The sequence below is a fragment of the Talpa europaea genome (assembly GCF_964194135.1).
Source record: "Talpa europaea genome assembly, chromosome: 3".
Classification (NCBI taxonomy): domain Eukaryota; kingdom Metazoa; phylum Chordata; class Mammalia; order Eulipotyphla; family Talpidae; genus Talpa; species Talpa europaea.
The window spans coordinates 129,266,521-129,288,697 of NC_140069.1; the positions used below are offsets into that span (position 1 = coordinate 129,266,521).

General features: G+C 36.4%; 1 protein-coding gene across 15 annotated transcripts in view; it reads right to left on the bottom strand.

The window, feature by feature from the left end:
• Positions 1–22,177, bottom strand: part of CADPS2 (calcium dependent secretion activator 2) — a gene marked incomplete at both ends in the record, with an annotated part of 405,485 nt that overhangs the window by 91,902 nt on the left and 291,406 nt on the right. For 10 of the 15 annotated variants that reach the window (XM_084229261.1, XM_084229268.1, XM_084229269.1 and 7 more), the window contains 3 exons: positions 611–743; positions 4,139–4,202; positions 14,372–14,473. In XM_084229261.1, coding sequence (XP_084085387.1) covers positions 611–743; positions 4,139–4,202; positions 14,372–14,473 — 299 coding nt within the window. The remainder of the gene's footprint in view (positions 1–610; positions 744–4,138; positions 4,203–14,371; positions 14,474–22,177) is intronic. The other 5 variants (XM_084229256.1, XM_084229258.1, XM_084229260.1 and 2 more) reach the window with 1 other exon arrangement.

Here is a 22,177-nt window from a genome sequence, read left to right on the forward strand (position 1 = left end):
GGACTGCTGAACAAAAGCTGATTTTGTGACTTTCCCATAAATTCCAATCTACTTAGTTTCAAACATCTTAAATCTCAGTATCTTTAATGAATAAAGCCTAGAGAGAAAAAGATGCACAGTCCTCTCACTCCTCTTTCAAATGCAACAATCTACTGCAAGTAGTTACAAGTTGTAGAAAATTCTCTCAGTTTATAATCAACCTGTTACTCCTCTTTCTCTGAGTGACACTTTCAAACAGAAAAGAAAATTATGTAATTCTACAGGGTAACTGATCAGGAAAGAAGACACTTCCCATAGTTTAAATGTTAGCCATACTTACAGTAATGTAAAAAAATACAACCCATGAAAACACCTTTTGGTTTCTTGAAAACTCAAAATAAGAACAAAGGACAACTTAAGCACGAATCCTGGGTCTTTCATTCAAGCAGAGTCCCAGGAGGCATATTAAAGCAATGAATAGGAAAAAGCTCTTCAGTTCACCAGCTGAGATTTTAATGAGACATTTCCCTTTGCTATGGTACAGGTTTGCTCGGGAAAGGAAAGGACTTCTCACAGAAAATTCAGTTAATAGGCATTGTTGGCTCTCCCCGCCACCACGGCAATTGCTCACTGTACTGACCTTCTATTTTGGCATATTCTGTGAGTCTAGTGTAATTGATCAAGGCAGCTTTCTCAAGACATTTTCTGACCACTTTTTTCACCTCTTCTGCTGGTATGGGAGTGGCAATATCTTTCATCAAAACCTAGAGAGAGTGGGAAAAGGAGAAGGAGCTAGATGGATATGGAGAATGATTTATAAAATAAACACAAAAAGTCACCCGAATTATCCTAGAGCTGACTATTACTAGGAAGGCATCTTAGGTGACAGGGAGGGAAGTAATGAGTCGGCACTTCACAACTGGGAACGTAATCCTCCAATCTTGGCTTCTCCTGTCTAAGCCTCATTTATGCACATCAAAACCTCCCACAGGCCAAGCCACCATTCAGTGTGACTGCCACTTTTCCTCCAGGGACCCTTGACACCATTAGAGCAGCTGTTTCAGATAAGGATTACAGTCCATGGGACAAATCATAAACAAAGTTTGTCTTGCGCATCCCTAATTTAAGAGCTTTAAATCTTTTGATCAATATATATAGGAAAACAACAACAAAAATTCCATTAACGACAACCTTCATTCTAGAGCTCTATACAAATCAAGGCCCTTACTCCCACTAATTAAACTATAATTACTGTGATCTACTGAAGAGGGAGAAAACTTCTTTGTCCTGGTGAAATGGAGAATCAAATGTTAAAATATACAGAAATTCTCTGTTATAAAAAAAAAAAAACTGATATTTTTCTATTGAGCTCCTAAAGTGTATTTTCAGATTTTTCCTTAAAAAGTATTATTAATGGCAAGTCAGAAAGAAAAAGAAAAATACCGGATGGTCTCACTCATAGCAGGAATTTAGAAAGCCTAAATAAGGGACCAGGAACAATACTAATTAATACAAAGTAAAAATCAAAATCAACAAGCAACTATAAACAAGAGACACACTACGGGGGAGGGAGAGAGGGGAGGGGAGAGGAAGGACTAGGGTCAAAATAAGAGGGGGGGTGCAACTGTATGGGGAATATAACCAAAATGATAATGCATACATTGTGCATGCGCAAAAATGAAAAATGATTTAAGAATTATATAAAATAAAATATTAATTAAAAAAGAATAGTAAAGATGTTATAAAAGGATTTGAAAATCCTTAAGTACATTAAAGTTTACTGTACATGCTTGCAAAAAAAAAAGTATTATTAATGGCAAGGGAATATTATAATGATAGCCAGGATCCAAAATATATTTAAGCACTTTTGTAATGACTCATTGATAATTTGTCTTACAACTTTCTTAGTGATAAAACTGTTCATAACTTTTGATTACACTAATTAGCTAAATTCTATTCTTTCATACATTGAATGCAATTTTTTCTTGTTTGGCTTTTGCTTAAATTATAAATTATATAGCAAAATATGACCACAGAGGAGACAAGGTTTGACCATAGAGGAGACAAGGTTTTTGTAAGTGTAATTACTATTCATTTTTTATCTTCAAAGAACATGCAAACATCCATTTCATGCTCTGGATCTGCATGGGCACTAAGGATTTTATCATCTCAAATTTATTCAATCATGCAAGCACTGGTGATCCTTGACAACATATTTGAGTTTTGTTAGGCAGGGTTTCCTTCAGAAAACATCAAACTTTAACACTTGAAAATTTTTCCCTATCAAATTCAATTATTCTTCTATATTCTCATATTAGAAATCTTTAACACATTGACATATATTTGGCACTTTAATTACAACTGCACATTTGGTTCTTTATGCTCAGAAAAATCTCTGCTTATAGTTAACAAAAACCAAGCATTTACCTGCACTATTATTTTTACTGTGATTATCACAAAAATTTATGATTCATTTTGTTCCATATGCAGAACCATAAACTTTACCATTAGGTTTTCTCCACAGTGGCAAACTTAAATAATAGAAATAGCTGTTATAATTAGAACACATATGTAAGTCAAGCAATAAATAAGTCATATTATCTAGGAGTTGGACACTTAATAAGGAGTGGGGCTAACTGAATAGTCTTTTCTGGCAAAGTGCATTCTTGTTTTTCTAAAGAGCTGGCAAGTACAGAAAGGGAGACACAACCTTTGCTTCATGCTTCCTCCCCATGCTCTTTCAAGCCATTGCACGTATCAAGAATTCTCATGTAGACTTTATTTTTTAAAGATGTCAGTAAGTAGAGAGACATGAAAATAAAAAATGGCCATGACGATTTCTCATTCAGTTCAACAAGAGGCATGATTAGTGAGTGTAACTGGAATAAAAGTCACTGTTCACTCTGCGAGCTGTCAGAGCAGGGCACAAGGCACCTCTCCTAACAGTAACTCTTCCCTGCTGTAGGGAGGAGGGCGATTCACCGTGGAAACCAGAAGAGAGAGGAACTGAGCTAGGAACCCAGGCTGGATTGCCTTTCCAAAAAATAAAGTTCTTTTTAATGATATTTTCTGATCTATAATACCTCAGGAAATAAGATGAAAGGAATACTTTGAACAGTCTAGGTTATTGCTATTTCTATTATTATTAATAATTCTGATAAAATACGTATTTATTACAATCATATTTGTCATATAATGCATCATAATCAAGGATAACACAATTTATATCATTTATATAGATGAACGTAATCTATAATTCAAAGGTCTCACTTTAGTCATCAGTTGTAGCCCTCATCTTTCAAGTCTTTTAGTCACTAAACACTGTTTTTCCCTTTTGACTTTTAACAGAGGTACTTAGAAACGATGGCAAATCTGCAATTGATTTGGCAGAAAAATGGACATGAACAAGTATTTGAAAAGAAATCAAATCATGAAGCAAAGATAGGCTGTAGAAATTCTTCTTTACACTAATAAGGAATAGGAGTTGTTCATATAAACTGTTGGATTCCAGCAAGCTGATAAAGAGTTTTAGGGACAAATGAAAATGATACTTCCCTTTTAAACCTACTCTGCTACAAAAAAACAGGCGAGGGGAATAAACTTTCATTACTAAATTATTTTTATTGGATCTCAAACTTTACTACTTATTTTTTGCGGGGAAAATGAATTTTCTACAATTCATGAAATAATTTAAAGCAACCCATTCCAAATAGAGCAATACACAAATTGAAAGAAATTTTAAGATAAATGAAGAGGAAAGGAGTGACAGATTTGTGACTGTTAAATGATAAATCTTACAGATATAAGAAATGTGACAGGTGGAAGGACAAATAAATGGGTAATAAAAAACCATGAAGTCTGAAAAACAGAGCTAATTATACTTAACTTAAAAATGACCATTTTATTAGGGAAAAAACTAGCAAAAGGGTGTCCTAAGCTCAGCATAGGACAGCTGTGGTGGGGCTTCTGAACAACTTTGAGGAGGAGGAAGAGAGATACAGGGAATTTGGAGGTAGCAAGAGATGGGGTGAGAACTACTGAATGCTGTTAACTCAGGAGACACACTGGCTGGGAGGGAATGGGTAGTCTGCCTACTTCAGTAACTAAAATTCACAGCAATTGAGAACACAAAAAAATTTATAAAATTGTTCAAACATACCCTTTCAAGTAATGAAAGTGTTGCTTTTAGGGCACCTTCAGGTCGTCCAAAGGGAAAACAGTATCTTTAAAAACAAAAGAAGGAGCGAAGAGGTCAAATGTTTAATATCCAGGACAGCTGAAAAATTTGTCTATCATTTAGCATTAATGGAAAATAAAGAAAGGTGGTTAAAATAGCTTCAAACCGTGGAACCAAGCTTAGCTGAGGTTTCGCCATCAGCTGCATCAACACAAACCAACTGGAAAAAACTTAGCGGCAGCAGTTCACATAATCCCATCACAGAAAAATTTTGTAGTGAGAGTGTAAACTGATGACAAAACTGTTTAAGTTTTGATGCTACAGATATAGAAAGAAAACAGTAACCGACAAAGAAGCTCTAAGATCCAAAGAGTAAAGAAATACTTAAAACTCATTTCCTAAGAGGTTCTTCTTTAAGGCCTGTTGCTATTCAAGCTCTACCAATAAAATGAAATACCACTCCCCTTTCCTCCAAGTTTTTAATGTATGGTTTAAGATGGAAATATACCACAGATACAACTTCTAGGCCAAACAAAGTTCCAGTTCCCCCTTTTCCTGACATTTATCTCTCAAGGCTCTCCAGCCTCCCCACGCAAAGCACATGAACCTTCTGCAGCTCTTTTGCCTGCAGAGTCATTAATCCAGTATTTCTAGTCCCCGTGTACACCAGCGACAGGAGGGCAGGTGTTCTGAAGTCAGGGTCAGAAGCTGGGACAGTATGTGGACCCCTCAGAAGCTCACTGCCACACAGTGGTGACAGGTTTAATGCTTTTACAATGGGGGGTCTCTCTTCAGGTCACTTACCACTTAGTACAGAATGTCAGGGCAGCTCCTTCCTGCTGGAGCTCCTGGCTTTGTAGAACCAGGTTTAGCTAAACACCCTCTCAAAACCCCCTGCCCCTGCCCAAAATCCAGGGCTACAGGCTGTCTGTCCTTAAGCTGCCACCTTGCTCTGACTAGAAATCTTCAAATAACTTGAAAATCAGTTCAGTTCCCTCCCCCTCCATATCAGGGATTTAGCAGACATATTTCCAAAGAGCTAATTTACAATGAATTATTATTTTCACCATAATCTAAACAGATTTCCCTAAAAACTACATGTTTTAAGTTTAACTTATTTTATAAGATAAAATTTTAAAGGAAAAAATTGATTTCTCACAAAGTCACTTAATTTCTATTAGGACTGCGTTTTAGTTTTGTGAAACTTTCATAATTTCAGATAAATGCAAGCAAGTGTTGTACAAACCTAGTCAAAGTTTTCTTTAGAATTCTGTATTTATTTAATTTGCTGTTAAAATCTCCATCACTTAATCTTGTCTCTATACCCTATTAGCCTCCCCTTCACACACAAAAAACCACAATCAATTTATTTAGATAAGAGTTCTTCCTGTGCAGTGATGCTTTTTTAGAGCATTAGCAAATTAGTAAAGTAGCTTTAATCATTTTGTATACCATAAACCTTAATCCACATTTAAATAAAACACAAATTGGGTTCTTGTAGTCCCCTCCCCCTGCTTAAATCTTTTCAGTGTATTTGCATAATCCACCCATTGTCTTTCCTATTGTTTATTTCCATTAACCTGTGGGTGACACATTTTATGAATGGAATGTTACTGATCCCCAGATTACATTTAGCATTTCAGGGCTCGGAGGTCCCACTGGGTATGTTCTGAATTAGCATTAGCTGCCCATGATGTGTAAATAATTCAACACATTTACAGGGTACAAGTAATCCTGAATCAATAAAGTACAGAAAATAACTATACAGAAGCTTAATTAATCTTCACAAAACAAGTTTTAAAAGGAAGGAATTGTTTTGTTCTGCCTTTCAGGATAAATATTTTGGGTTTTACCACTTTGCAGCTCTATAATAGAAAAACAAAATGGAAAGCACTCAATTATCAAATAAAATTCAACCAAGTTTAATACCTAATCTTGAATCAACTGAAATGACTCATTTCCCACTTTAGTAAATTAATTTCACAGATAAATTAGCCTGCATAGACTTGTTCTATTATTGTTTCTTTTCCTTACCCACCTTAAAACATAGTATTTATAGTTTTCACTTATATATGCACATAGTTTAAGAGAAAGTATCTTCTAAAAAATTTTATGAAAACCAGAAGTTCTTTGGCAGTTCTCCTGCCTGCCTGTGATAATGCAGGTCTCTCTTTTTCTTCTTTTCCTAATAAACCTGCCCTTTAAAATGTAAAACAAACAAACAAACAAAAACACAAACACCAGAAGTCCTTTAGACCAGCTTCAACCAACTTCTTAAGTAATTTCTCTAGAAAAAAAGTGTTTTTAACTTTTAGCTGATTCTCTCTTTAAAGATAACATCTCTAACCTAAATGCTTATATTTCTAATTTATACTTTCCAGTCATAAATATTATCTTACTAACTTTGCATTATAAAAAAAGAGGCAGGAAAGACTTTTAAATAGCTTTATTTGGAGGTGCAAGAGACAATAAAGTGCACATATTTAATGTATATAATTTATAAGTTTTTATATATGATACTGATGAAAGATAAGCTGAGGCCTATTATATTAGATTATATTAAGAAATTTAAGAGTTTACTGGAGCAAGAATCAACTAGAATCAGGCAGCATCCCATCTCGCAGACACAGAGGAGTTCTAATGAACTGTAGAAGGTGAAAGACTTTTATGCAGAAAGGGAGCAGCAACAGGAAAGCTATATCAAGCAAAAAAGTGAAGTTATGGCAAGATTACCTTTCTTTAGGGGATGGCAGGGGTCTAGCAGGCAGACTATCTAACTAATGCTCATCAAGTAATTCTTGATTGATTGGTTTAAGAATCTATTTCCAAAAGACATGACACTGTAATTAAATGTTGTTTTGGTGACATGGAACTTGGCATGTAATCTTGTTTTTAATAGTATACGTCTGGGAATCCATCACTATCAACAATGTAATGTACATATTCATGACCCTCCAAAGTTTCCTCTCTATCCCTGGGGCTGGCAATCATAGCCATTTTTATTTTTATTTTCTATTTAAGAAGAATCATACAGCATGTGTCTTTTTAAAGTCTGATTTTGCTCACAGAATAATTATTTCAATTTTCATTCATGGTAGTATTGCGCTTATCAATAATTCATTTCTTGTTATTGTTTGGAGCTACTCCAATACATTGTATATTGTGTTCCTGTTAACAGTCATCTAGCTTGTTTTCGTATTTTGGATATTATGAATAATGCTGGTATGAACAGTTATGTACATATCTTCGTGGGGACATATACTTTCATTTCTCATTCTACCGATAAGAAGAATGGCTGGGTCATAATGATGGGTGTTTAAATTTTTGAAAATCTACAAACTATTTTACAAAGTGGGTTGAATCATTTTAAATTCAACAGAGTATTCAGAGCTCCAGTTTCACATCCATACCAGTAGGTATTTTTTAAAAAAAAATCTATATTAATAGAATACAGTAGCACTCAACTGTCCAGGTTACTATTTTGCATTTGGATATACTGCAATTCCCCACAATTTGTAGTCAATTCCTATAAAATCCTATTGGGATTCTGGTTGAGCTAACTAGTACTGGATCTATAGATAAATTTAGGAGAAACTGACACATTAATATTTAGTCTTCTGACCTAAGAATGCAGTATATTTGTCTTTTTTATAGGTTTTGCTAAATTTCTGTGTATGACTTTGTATTTTTCAGTCACACAGGTTTAACATATATTTTGTCAAAGTAAACCACAGTATTTAATAATTTTTGTTACTACTGTAAATGGCATTGCATTTTAACTTCAATTTCTGGTCATCTGTTGCTAGTACCTAGAGAGAATTTGACACTTGTATATTTACCTGGGATCATGTAACTATTTTAAACCTACTTATTAGAGGAGTGATATTTTTTGGTATTTTTCATAGAATTTTCTACATAGAATGGCCATGCCATCTAAATAAAGATAATTTTACTTCTTCCTTTCTAGTGTGGATGTCTTACACTACCACCTCACTGCACTAGCTGGAGTAGTTCAATTCTAAATAGAAGTAGTGAGAGTGGATAGCTTGCCTAATTTGGATCCTGACAGAAAGTACTCAGCCTTTCAGTATTAACTAAGATGTTCACTGTAGGTTTTCTATAGATAGCCTAATAGGTTGAATGTATATCACAGAAATAATTATTTTTTTAGTAAGACTGCTTAGTAATTATATCTGTATCCTCTGTATCATTTTCACTTCTGGCTGGATCGTTCTATTCTCTTCTTTGGTCATATTTTACTACTTCTTGGTATGCCTAGAAATTTTGTATTCATTTTCATTCCTACTTTTTTTGAGGTCTAACTGACATATAATATTGTATTAGTCTCAAGTGTCCAATACAATGATATGATATTTGTAATCCTGTGAAATAATCACCACACTGTCTAGTTATCCCCTGACAGCACACATAATCACATTTTTTGTGTGATGAGATGACTAAAATTTACTCTTAGCAACTTTCAAGTATTATTAACTTAGTCAACATGCTGTATATTACATCCCCCATGACTAGAAATTTCTGCCTGGGTGCTAGACATTGTGATGTTATTTTAGAGGTGACTGAATACTGTCCTATCCTTTTAACTTTGTTCTGAAACCTAGGACCCAGTGTGATTCAACTGAATATTGATTTTTAATCCTCATTAGGGGAGATGGTTATGGTAATGTATTCTGAGGCTTTTTCCCCACTGTTGAGTGGGGACAGTAACAATCTACCTGATGCCCATGAACTAGAAGGTATTCCACTTTGGGTAGTGGAAAGTGGAACTAATCTTAGTGTTTTGTTAGCTTTGGTTTTCTCCATCATTCTTTCACCAAGTCCTTTGCCCGATTTTGGATGGTTTCATCATATGTGTATGTGCTGATTTCTACTTGCTGAAGACTCCAGAAGACCCTCAGCAAATACTTTTAGTTCTCTTCCCTCTCTCTCTTCTTTAGAGCTTTGACTTGAGAACTCTCTATCTTGGGCTCCTTGTACCACCAATTCTATCTCCTGTTAGGGGGTCTATCAGTTCAACCCAGGTTCCCTCTTCTGGGATCAGGGCTTAGAGACACTCTTACAGTGGGAGGGAACAATGAAAGGGTATACTTCATTTGTTTCCCATCTCTCAGGAATCACTGTTATTGTCTGTATTTAAGAAGCTTTTTTTCCCATATATTTTGATACAAAATCATTTCAGGTAGGAGGGTAAATATCACCTTGTTGCTTTATCTTGAACTTAAGCAGCTCTTCATTAAAGTCTACTTTCTTGAACCCTAAATATTATTCCTGTCCTTCCCACCTTTTAATACAATCACATCCTTTTGGGGCGGGGGTCTTATATCTAAATTCAGTATTCACATTATATTAGTTATGTAAATGTCCTAGATAACTGACATATAGTATTTACAGTATGAGTATTTTTATACTTTGCTTACTGCTTTGTTTATATACTCTGCTTTTAATTTATTTTTCATATATACTTAATCTAATGTAACTTCAAACTCTAAAATAACTAATATAATTTATTTTTTTAATTTTTAAAAAAAAAGATTTATTTATTTATTTATATAAGCACTGGGTACAGTCAGAAGCGCGGGAGGGTGAGAGAATCCGCCAGAGCCAGAGCGGGGAACAGAACAGGCAGAAGGACCAAAGTACACTGCTGAGGGGAGCAGCGGGTGGCAGGAGAGATCTGCACGTCATGTGGGATCCTCACCTGGCGGTCGGGGATAGAACCGGTGCTGCAGAGGCTGCGGGCAGCCTCGCAACCCAGTGCTCAACTGCTGCGCCACCGGGGAGGCCCCCTAATATATCTAATTTAAATAACTTCAAAACTCTATACCAGGTGGTCAAAATATTTCAGTGTTTTGTAAACTTAATCTACTTGAAAAATTTCTGGCTTTCCCTAGTCAGAAACAGTTGGTCTCTAAGTTCAAGGTTATTTTGAGATCGCTATTTAACCAGCACTATGAAGATTCCCTCTCAAGTTGATTTCCTGTTTTAGGCTGTTCCTCTTTATTTTGTTTTGGTGAATTTTTCCCCAGAAAGGAAATTACCTGTTGAGGGTCCACATCTCTAAAAATACTATTCTAGCATTACCCATAATGGTAATTCTATCATTACCAAAAACCTGGGTTTTTCTGGAATAGAATTCTAGGTTGGAAATAATCTTCCTTCAGGATTACAGTCAGTATTGCTCCTTACATCAAGTGAAAGCTTCAGAACATCACTTATTTATTTTCTTCACTGCCTGACACATAGTAGGCACTCAATAACTATTTGAGAAGTCATTCTGATTCATTATTCCTTGCATTTCAGGATGTCCTCTTGCATCCCCAAGATTCTGAAAATTCATGATGACATACCCTGATGAGTATCTATTTTAATCCACTTGTATCTTTTAATTCTGGAACAAATTTCTCAATAGTTTTACTGACAATTTCCTACCTACCTTCAGCCTTAATTGTTTCTAAAATTCCTATTATTTATGATGATGAAATTCCAGGGGGAATTTCTTAATTTTTCTTTTCTTTATACTCTTACTTTCCTACTCCCTACCTCCTACCTCCTACTTATATTCTGGTTTATTTAACTTAATCTTTCCATAGTGTGTGTGTGTGTTTTGTGTGTGTGTGTGTGTGTGTGTGTTCTTTGCATACAACTAATAAGCACTGCTGTTGTTCTGTGTGGTTTTGTCATTTTTCGTTCTCTCATGACATCTTGTTTTGTTTTACTGATGCTCTACCTTCTCAAAACTCTCCTAGGATATCAGTAATAGATTTCTATCATCTCCTCACCCCATTTATTTTTTTCTCTACATATAAAATTTTTTCCAAGATTTTTTTGTGTTATTTACTTGTTTGGGGCTCTACCTGCCTTATTAAATGTTTTCCTCAAATGTCAGCTGACTTTGGCTGTCTGATCATTTTCAAACGCATGCTATTAAAAGCCAGAGTGGAAGCTATATGCCCCTCTGTGGGCAGATGTTGATTATGGTTTTTCTGAAGGGGAATCTGGCTGGGCAATTTGTGGGAGTCTCTATTATCCACAGCTTTAGCTTTTCTCTTTTGGGCTAGTGAGAGTCCCTGGGGAAGACATTTATAATGTACCTGGAAGGTAGAAGCCAGTCTGCCTGCCTGCCAGCATTTTGGAGGCAAGTGTGTGATTTGGAAGAAGACTGTGATTCTCAGATTTCAGCATAAACGTTTATTTAATCTCCCTGCTTCTGGACATAACCCCTAACTCCAGCTGGACCTGATGTTTCCTTCCCTCATTCACCTTAGCTCACCCAGAAACCCTCTAATTTACCCTCTCGGGGGAACAAATCCACCATGCTCTGCCAGGCGAGGAGCAGCAGCCTGGTTGCTGATTTTGAAACGAGATCTGGGGATCTAGTGTGTCGTAAGTAGATTTATGACAAATTGTCCTTTACTCAATTTCTCAAAGGGCTCAAGCCTAGCAATTCCTAAACATTTTGGAGGTTGTATGACATGAGATTGCATCTCTGCTTTCCTCATTGCCAGTCTATATGATTCAGTCTTTCCTGAGAGACTAAATTAGGTACCACTCATCCATCTGACTTGCAAATTTTTCCTCTTTATTTTTATTGTCTTTGGGAGTCATGGCTTCTGGAACATACTACTTTGTTGTTTCAGTTAGGTTTGTGAGGAAGTTAAACCAGAAATGCAGAAAGTATTCTGTTTTTAAAAATTCCTCATTTATTTTTATTTTGTCTTATTTCATCTTTGTCTTTTAAATTCGCTTCTGGAATTCAGTTGGGCCTAAATAAATTTCTACACACATGTATTACATACATTAATAAGTATACATATATTAATAGTACTGTTGTTAGGTTAGTGTGAGTTAAGTAATTTATGTCATATCTATAGTTCAACATAAGTGACTAAAGAAGATAAATGATAGAATCCCTATGAAGATTTTCATGGGAAATTGAAATTCTTTTCTAAATTTTCCTATGATGGCTGCCTAAAATTTCTTCCTTGCTACTTTAATCCTATTTCATGTTGTCCAGTCTTCTATGGACTCAGAAAAAAAAATTGTAAAGTTCATACAAACTCTACAAATATAAAAGGAAATATAAAAGTCAATCCAAATGTCTAGACCAGTTGTTTTTAATTCTTGTCCTCACTACATTGAAGAGATAAAAGCTAAAAAGATTGCTGAGGTCATCTTTAAAGAAGTTATTTAAAGAGGATGTGTATATGAGAGAAAAAGAGGGAAAAAAATTCTGGAGAATCTAATGCAGTAAATTATGAGAACAATTGCTGAGTCCTCGCCTCCCATTGTGCTGTTGCTGGATGGCAGGTGGGCTCACATACCCTTGGTGGGATGTTTCTGATCAGGTCAATTCAATCCTGGGGGTCCAGGCATTTAATGCCTGGGCTACTCCTGAACCCTGTGTTGGGTTCAGCGTTGCAACCATGACTTAAATTGGGGCAAATGAGATATGAGGGGCAGTTTACTAGGCTCTTCTAAGGAAAGTCATCATGATCTTAAGAGAACCAAGAGAGGGAGGCCTCTATCACTTACTTTGAATACTGGCAAGTATAGATGTGAGACCAAGAAATCCTCTGGTCTTGCTGCCAATGGGGGGAAAAGTCATTCTAGCAAGGACAGTCAAGTGAGAATCACAAAGAAAAGGAGTGAGAGTTACTGAAGGTCACCCTCCCTGACCCCTGCAGGTAAGTGAGTATAAACATCTATATATTGTTAAACCAATTTGATGCTGGATTTGTTACTTGTAGATGGAAGCACTGATACAAATAAACACAGCGACTTACACAGTCACTGATAAGATATTCATCGAATGATGACTTCTGACTCAGTAATGTCTGAGAAAGGAAACTAACATGGATTAGCATTGAAAGACATAAATTTAAAGTTCTCCACACAATCTAAGAGACAATAGTCTTAGCAGCAAATGCGGAAACATCCCTGGCAATTACAAAAGCCTTCTTTTGGTCTCTATTTTGTTTACAAACTTAAAAAATAGTCAGCAAAGAATTCAATCTTAGCTCTGTAAGTTGAACGCTGCTGTCTATCTAGATCAGTATTTCCTGACACGAACCTATATGCCTTTCCAGCGGGACAATCTTCAATGTGAGACTGTGCCATGCACTTTTGCTCAAACCCAGCACGGAATCACTCCACCCCCCATATCGCATCTCTGCCTGGTTACTGTGACAACGACAAAAATCCTCGCTCACTTCACTTACCTTCAGGTGATGGTACCAGGCCCAGTTGAAATCACTAATGGAAGGGCCAGATGCTACAGTCCACCCTGTGGGAATTTCTTCCTTCAAAATCATCTCAGAATCACCGGATCTAAGCTTTTCACATTCCAGATAAGGTAATTGAGGCTCAGAGCAGCCATACAGCATTCAAACGGATAAATAACAGGTTTTTTTTTTTTTAATGGAGAATATTAACTAAGTTTATTTTAATATGGTCACCTGAAACGTATTACAACATAATGGGCATAGTAAAGACACACAGCCCAACGTGGCAACATTCCACTGAGTCCAATGAGAACAGTGTTAGAAATGTCCAAGTATTGGCATATTACATGTTCAATCATTAAGTTCTATTGAATTATCAATATAAGGGAAAAATAAATATTTTCAGGATTTTATCTGCCACTTGGTATCAATATTTCTTTGAGCAAGGACCATGAAAGGGACTGTGGCTCCCCCTTTGTTTCCCTCACAAAATGCAAATAAAAAGGAGACTTAAGCCACATGTATCCTAACTACCTGATGAATGACAAGAGAAGAGTACAGATGATAAATGCTAAAAGACTTCAGCTTTTCTATTCTTCACTGGAATAATCAAGAAAAGCTCACTGTAAAGGCAGGGTGTGGGAGTCTCTGTACCTGGCAACACAGAGAGAGGGAGAGATAGTCACCAAGCTGGGGACGAGGCTGTGCCAGGATGAGAAGCATACAAGGCAAGTGAGAGACACAGAGCACCGGACAGAGGACGGAAGGGGACCCCGAACATGAGCTGGAAACAGAGTCGTGGGCTGTGCAGAGCAGACTGAGGAAGATGTGGAACATCTCTTGTAAGCAAGGGAGGACAAACTACTATAGTCCTTGAGTAATAGCAGGAAGACATAATAAACAGTTTGAGGGGGACTGGCAGGTTGAGTAAACCAAGGAAAAAAATACTTGTATTAATAAACAAGGCAGATACCTAAAATGGCTTATCTGATTTTCTAAGAGGGAAGAGAGTCGCTCTTTTATTTCCTCAAATCTCTCCTTTTCTTCGATAGAAACAGTTCCAATTCCATCAGGCCTAAAAAAAAAAAATCAGATTTATCAATTTATACTCAAATAACTTTCACTTTTATCTATTTTATATCTTTATATATGTATATATACTATCCTGAAAGTGCAAATGATTAAAAACTATGTATATTGGCTCACAGTACACATATACTTGTGTCTATAGAGGAAATTTGTTGGCACATTATTTGTAGCTATTTGCTTCATATTTTGACCTGGAATGAATAGAAGGGAATTATTTTCTTTTAGACAGCCTTCAAGGTAAAGGATTACAATAAATATTTTCCAGATCTACAGAAAACAATGACTAGTCCTTGAGAATGGCAGTGAAAAGTGTTTTATAGTGGCACCAAACATTTGACCAATTAAATGAATTCCCCTGAATGGAAATACTATAAAAAATACATCAAATACAAGACAAAATGTCTTAACTACTTCTTATCCAAATAAAAATTAAAGCAGTATGACATTAGAGATTTATAAGAAACAGAAAATTCAGGTACATATAGTGGTTTACTGCTTTTTTAAAAAAAATATGTGGGCCTATAAATAAAATATTTGAATGAAAACATAGGAAGAAAGACCTGTTAGGCTTCTTTTTAAGAGATCTATATTTACCCAAATATCCCTATGAAGTCAAGGATTAGGATTTTTAAAATAGCTAGGAAGACAAAAGGGAAATCTGCTTTAAGATGAGGATGGAAAATAAAAATAAAACACACCTAACAGCAGGGATTGGAATTTATTCAATAACAATTTAAGGATCTGGTTATACAGTATCACCTAACATTACAAACATAAATTTTAAATGTTATCTTTGTTAACACATGGAAAAAGACATATTAATATCATTCACTTCAAAATTTCACTATCTATTTCAACAAAATGAGCTTTTGCATTTGGTAATTACCACCAATCATTTATTTTCCTACTAGCCTATTTTTTTAAAGCATATATTTTAAACCAGGCTGTGTATTTATCATTCCAACTTACTGAATTTTTTTCCTTTATTTTATTTTTTTTATAAATTTTATTTTTATATTCCCCATACAATTGCAACCACCCCATTCTGACCCCAATCCCTCCCCTCCCGCCCCCCCACCCCCCAAAAAGTGTCTCTTGGTTCATAATTTTTTGTTGATTTTGATTTTCACTTTCTTATAGTTATTCATTTTCCTGGTCCCTTATTTAAGTTCTCTAGATTCCTGCTATGAGTGAGACCATCCGGTATTTTTCTTTTTCTTTCTGGCTTATTTCGCTGAGCATGATCCCTTCCAGCGCCATCCATGTTGCTGCAAATTGCAAGTATTTATCTTTTTTGAATGCTGAGTAATATTCCATGGTGTATATGGACCACATCTTCTTGATCCAGTCATCTATTTTTGGGCATTTGGGCTGTTTCCAAAGCTTAGCTATTGTAAATAGTGCTGCTATAAACATATGGGTGCAGGTGTTCTTTGGAATTGATGTTTCTGTGTCCTTTGGGTAAATACCTAAGAGTGGAATTGCTGGATCATATGGAAGCTCTATGTTTAGTAGGTCCAGAAATCTCCACACAGCTCTCCATAGTGGTTGGACCAGTTTGCACTCCCACCAACAGTGCAGAAGAGTGCCTTTTTCTCCACACCCTTGCCAACATTTGTTGTTGCTAGTTTTTTTAATATGTGCCATTCTCACTGGTGTACAACTTACTAAAATTTTAATGTTCATGTTTGGAATGGGTAGAAATGAGGATTATGAAAAACAAAGGGAAATGAATGTGTAAAATAACTTTCCTACTAGGAGTGCAATGGACTATGGTCGTGGACTATGGATATCTGGGGGTGGATGTAGCATGGTTTCAGCACCTGAACAGGGAGATCCTGTGGTTCAAAAACACAAACAATGATACAAACCAATGTTACCTAAGTTAAAAAACTTACCCCAAAGATTTTTACTTGATGCTCCCACCATTTTTTTTAACACATACACATATATGTGTGTAAGTACTTGTGTGTATATATGTGTATATGTATATGCATGTGTATCTTTGGTATTTGTAAAGCAGCCAATTCAGATAAAAGCAATAAATTTTAAAGTTATATCTGACTCATACTGATATAAAGACCTATTCACATTAAATCCTCATTTAACTTTGAGAATTCCCCACCCCCCAATATACAGTAAATAATTTGTTACTTCAGAAACTCACACAGGGCTGGAATTTATGCTTTGAAAATATTTGTTAAATTTCATTCATAAACATCAATTTCATAGTGAGAACACATCAATTATACTTCACTGGAATGCATTTGGAACATTAACTAGAAAAGCTAATGGCAAAATATTGGTCTTTTAAATAACTTAAAAAGGAGAAAGGCTGAATTATAAATTATAAAGCAATGAACATGAGCTACCCACAAAGTTTCAGTCACATAAATAGAATTTTTTCACATATTACTTCAAAGTCCATTCCCATTGAGCAAATGATATCCCCAAACCATACTGTAACTTATGAAAAAATACTGACAATGACCACAAAAGTTTAACTGTTGAATTCTCTAAATTAATCTATAAACCTGGGCATTCAGACAAAAAATATAACTACATTATGTTTTACAAATACAGCAATAAAAATGCGTACCACTAAGTTGTAGGTGGTTATTTCATTAAATATATCTCTGCAAACTTGATGATACAGAGTAAAGAACTTTATTGTTCTGGTGATTGATATGGTCCTTTAGTTTTACTCCCCCCCCTTTTTTTTTTTTTAGAGGCATGTTTTATTTATTTATTTGTTTGTTTGTTTGTTTTGTTTATACAAGCACTGGGTACAGTCAGAAGCGCGGGAGGGTGAGAGAATTCACCAGAGCCAGAGCGGGGAGCAGAACAGGCAGAAGGACCGAAGTACACTGCTGAGGGGAGCAGCGGGTGGCAGGAGAGGTCTGCGCGCCATGTGGGACCCTCCTCCAGTGGCCAGGGAGCAGCCGGGGATCGAACCGGCGCTGCAGAGGCTGCGGGCAGCTTTGCAACCCAGCGCTCAACTGCTGCGCCACCGGGGAGGCCCATAGTTTTACTCTCTGACAGATGTCACATAATTATATATCTGAGTGATGTCAGTGAGAGAGTAAATTTCACATTAACATCACTGGGGCACTTCACCTATCTGATAGAATGGAGCCAGGGGTCCAGGCGATGAAAAATGAGGAAGGTTAAGTCAAGGAAGCAACACTTGTGTCGACTTCCACTAAGATACTGTCATACACAGGGCAGGGCTGCCATTTTCTTGAGTTCACAATTTGGCAGGAAATACAACAGTTAATATTTTGGACTTGCCCTTATTCACATCCTTATGTTAGTATATATGCCAGACTATGAATTATACATTAACATATGAAGTGGCCTTCTGAATTTGAACTATTGGAAATGAACTGTAACTTTGCTGCAGTTAACATTAAAAGTAAGTTACTTCTAAAATTACTCTTCCTGATAAGCCAAATACTTCTTGTCTCATCAATATCTTCTTTGTTGTGGCTGTTATTAAAATATACATAGAACAAAAAAACAACACAGATAATCCAATCAAAATGGGCAAAAGACCCAAATACACATGCTTCTAAAATAGACATTCAGATGGGCTAAAGACATGAATAACTGATCAGCATCACTTACTATGAGGGAAATGCAAATCAAAATCATAGTGGATATCACCACATCCTTGTGAGAATAGCCCATATCATAAAGAATGGAAACAACAAATGTTTGTAAGGATGTGGAGGAAAAAAAAGGAGCTGTTGGTGGGAATGCAAATTGGTGCAGCCGCTATGGAAAAATAATGAAATAAAGATGGAAATCCCACATGATCCAGCAATACCTATGGTATCTATCAAAGAAAATATAAAAACTCTAATATGAAAAGACTTATGTATACACTGTCCACAATTGCCAAGTCATGGGACCAGCCTAAATACCCTTCAACTGATGAATGGATTAATTGTGGAATATAAACTCAATGGAATACTACAGAGATATTAAAGAAGATGAAATAGTGGCTTTTGGGACAAAATGGGTGGCTATAAAGTGATTATATTAAGTGAAATCAAAAAGTGAAAGTGCTTTTTATATATTGGATATCTTATTATGATTACCAATTCCTCCTGTAATGAGTAAACATAAGCTTTGAGAAACATATTTTTAAATAACTCATAAACAAGAGGAACACTATTACCAATATTTTCTATTATTTTCCATGACTTTTAGGGTAGTTCAGTCAAATTCATTTCTATGAGGGTAAAGGAAATATTCAGACATTGACTAACCTGGATATCTTAGTTTCTCTTGGTTCAACAGTTTGGAGTTGGACACATTTTTTTAGTTTTTTATAAAATAATTATTTCTAAGACCCATGCATTCAATACAAACTAATTTTGACATTTTTAAAAAAAGATTTATTTATGTATGTATACAAGAACTGGGGTATAGGCCAGAGACGTGGGGGTGAGAGGACTCACCAGACAGAATGGGGAACAGAACAGGCAGATTGACTGAAACACACTGTTGAGGGGAGCAGTGGGTGAGTCAGGAGAGGCCTGCTGTGCCGTGTGGGTAGCTCCCTGGCCAGGAAGTGAACTTGTGCTGCAGTGGCTGTGGATAGTTTCATAGGTTGCATCTTAAACCCTTGCGCCACCAGGGAGGTCCTAATTTTGACATGTTTCAAACCCATTTCATCTTGGCAATTTGAGTAAAAAGAACTTATTGGCTGTCAGTATGTTTTCTGGAACCACCTCTCTGGGCATGCTCTCACAGCATGGGGAAAGCAAACCCGTGTGTGTGAGCCGTACAAATTAGAAGCTTCTCATGCTTCACAATCCCATCATGACTTATTATAGCATCCAAGATGGCTGATAGTAGAAAGCTGTTTACTTTTGTTTAAACAACATCTCCCCAAATCATTTTAGTCAGGGGACCTCCCCACAATTCCCACTTAAAAAAGCATCATTCAGGGCTGATGAACATTTGTTCTATTACTTGATAAAACTAACATCATCTCTGGTTATTTTCTTAGTCAGTTTTATCAGTAGACAGCATCCCCTCGACTTTAGAGTTTGCGTATTGCCTGGGACAGTAAGCTTGTGAGTGGAGGAAATATACCAGGAGTTAACAATGTATAGAAAAGTCTGGTAAACTGATGAGACAGACTCCTGTCACCCTCCTTCTTATGCTCCCCCCCCAAACTTATCAGGTAAGGTTGTTTGTTCTGGCAGTTTGGTGTTTAGCGGTAAAAAATATTTTGCAACAATGAGTGGCAAATGATAACCTTCATGGTGCTTTTGAGTCTCGCATAGACTTCTTTTCGCCTGCCCGCTCCTATGAGGAATGTAGGGCTCAGCTTCCTCCAGAGAGTGAGAAGGGGAGAGACACCTGGAGGGAGGTATATCTGAGTTGTCAATTCTGCCTACAGCACAGCAGGTAGAAGTCACTTTGCACTTCGTGTACTTCCCACCAATATCCATTTGTGAAAGGAGTAAAAAGGAGAGGAACACGGCACAAGAATATGAAATGGCAGAAGATGAGGGGAAAAACAATAATTTCTTATTTTGCTCCCTAACATAACACCTCTTACTTGAAACAAAATGATCTATTATTTGGATGGCCATGTATTACATCACTAATGTGCTGTTACATCCCCTGAAATTTTAAATATAAAGAAGAAATCAATTCTACCCCTATACATTCACAGAGATAGAAGATACAGATTTTGAGCAAATGTTTTGAAAACAGAAATGTAAAATTATATTTTTCTTTTTTCCAAGCAGTCTTCCCTCTTACTACTTTATATATTTGACTCTTCTGCTACATTTTCTTTTGAGGTTTTTATAGACACTTCTATAGAGAAAGCTGTACTCTGGCTCTATGAAGATAGGTGAGCTTGGGATTTAGTGTTTGTGTTCAAGTCGTGATATGCAGACAGCCCACCCACAGATACCACGTGGTTAACTAGCCTCTCCTAGAAACAAACTAACAAACTTTCTTCTAATCTAAATTAAAATCACTGATATAAAACACTTGAAAATTCAAGGGAAATGAAATATCAAGATGATTTTAAAATGAAAGAGAATTAAGGTTGGTATATTTGGGGATATAAACATCAGCCCCTGTCCCACACTTGATAAAAACAGTAAGAGAATGGAAAATAAGGGGCCAAACTTATATATCAACACAGAAATATAAAAGGACTGGTAACTGTGAGGGTATGTGGTACAGGTATGTGGGGGTGTTTGTGTAGCTTTTTGGTTTTGTTAGATTGTATTTATGTAGCAGCTTTATATACCCTGTTCTTAAAACACTTCAGTATGCCAGGAAGCTACATGGAGATCCAAACCAAGACCTCATGCCCTTTTTCTCCCTAACACCACTGGTACCAAGATGCAGTAAGGTTACCCCTGAGGAGCTGCTTTTGCATCTGTTCACTGCTATCGTGATATTTCCTAACATTTACTGAAAATTCCCTTTGCTCCGCCTCTTCCTCAGTGACTTGTGTATAGTAGGTAAGGTATATCATGCAACATTTCAGAAAATTCCAGAAGCTGTTTGTGAAAAATGCATGGTGTGGAGGGAAAACAGGATAGATACTTCATTAGGTGACCCTGGTAACTATTCCCCAGAGTGCAGACTATCTCCCTAGTTCCCTCCAGTGATGGGATCTTGGGTCCTGCTTGGGCTGTGCCTTGGCTACTCCCTTGCTGGGTTCACAATGCTTTCCAGCAACATAAGGCACTAGGACAAAAGGAAGAAAAGGAGACCCCAGAACTTCACCATGGCGCCTCTACATAACACACACAGTAGATGAAGTGAATCACCTCCTCAACACTTTTTCATTCTCACCTCTGCCTCAGATTTGTCCAAAGTATGTTGTATAACAAAGACACTTTGAAGTCCCCCTGTGCCGTGGGTCTTTTCAGAGAACTTCCCCAAAGCTTAACTCATCCCCTCCATGTGCAGTATCACCACCTGTTATTTAAGTGGTAATGCATCATTTACAAAGAGCTTACATGATTCTGTTTGATTTATTCAGGATCCATGCAGACATGCAGCATTGCTCTTATTATTTAAAATAGACAGATGGGAAACTGAGGCTGTCAGGACAACTGCTCAAAAAGAATAACTCAGTGGATGAGCCAAGGCAGGAAGACAAAGGTTGGGCTGTTTGCTCTGTGCTTTTTCCAACAGACCAAGTTTCCCCTCCTACCACCCATTTTCTGTTTTTGTCTGTTTTGTAAGACATAATTATCTTGCTTTAATTTGAATTCAAGGTCAGTGTTAATAGATGATCTTGCTGGGGAAGTCTGACTGAGGCAGATTTGGGGTTGGTCTACAGTTTCTGATGGAATCAAGATAGAACCCCAGCACATGTTTACAAGGCATCCTTGGGCAGCTTCATCTTGACCTTTGAAAATGTGGCTTATAGGATGAATCTGGCATGACCTCAGGATAACTTGCTATGACATTTGATCTGGTGCCTACTTGTCCCAGAAGTGCCTCTATAGTCACAATTTATGGAACATTTATATTTAATATCTGTAATTTATATATCAAAGACATTTATACTTAATATCTGTAATTTATATATCAAAGACCCAAACTAAGAAGAGGTAATGAAGATTCTTGATAGTTCTATTTGAGGCAATTATCTATGATTTTACTTGAAAAAGGCATCACTGCCTGTAAAATTAGA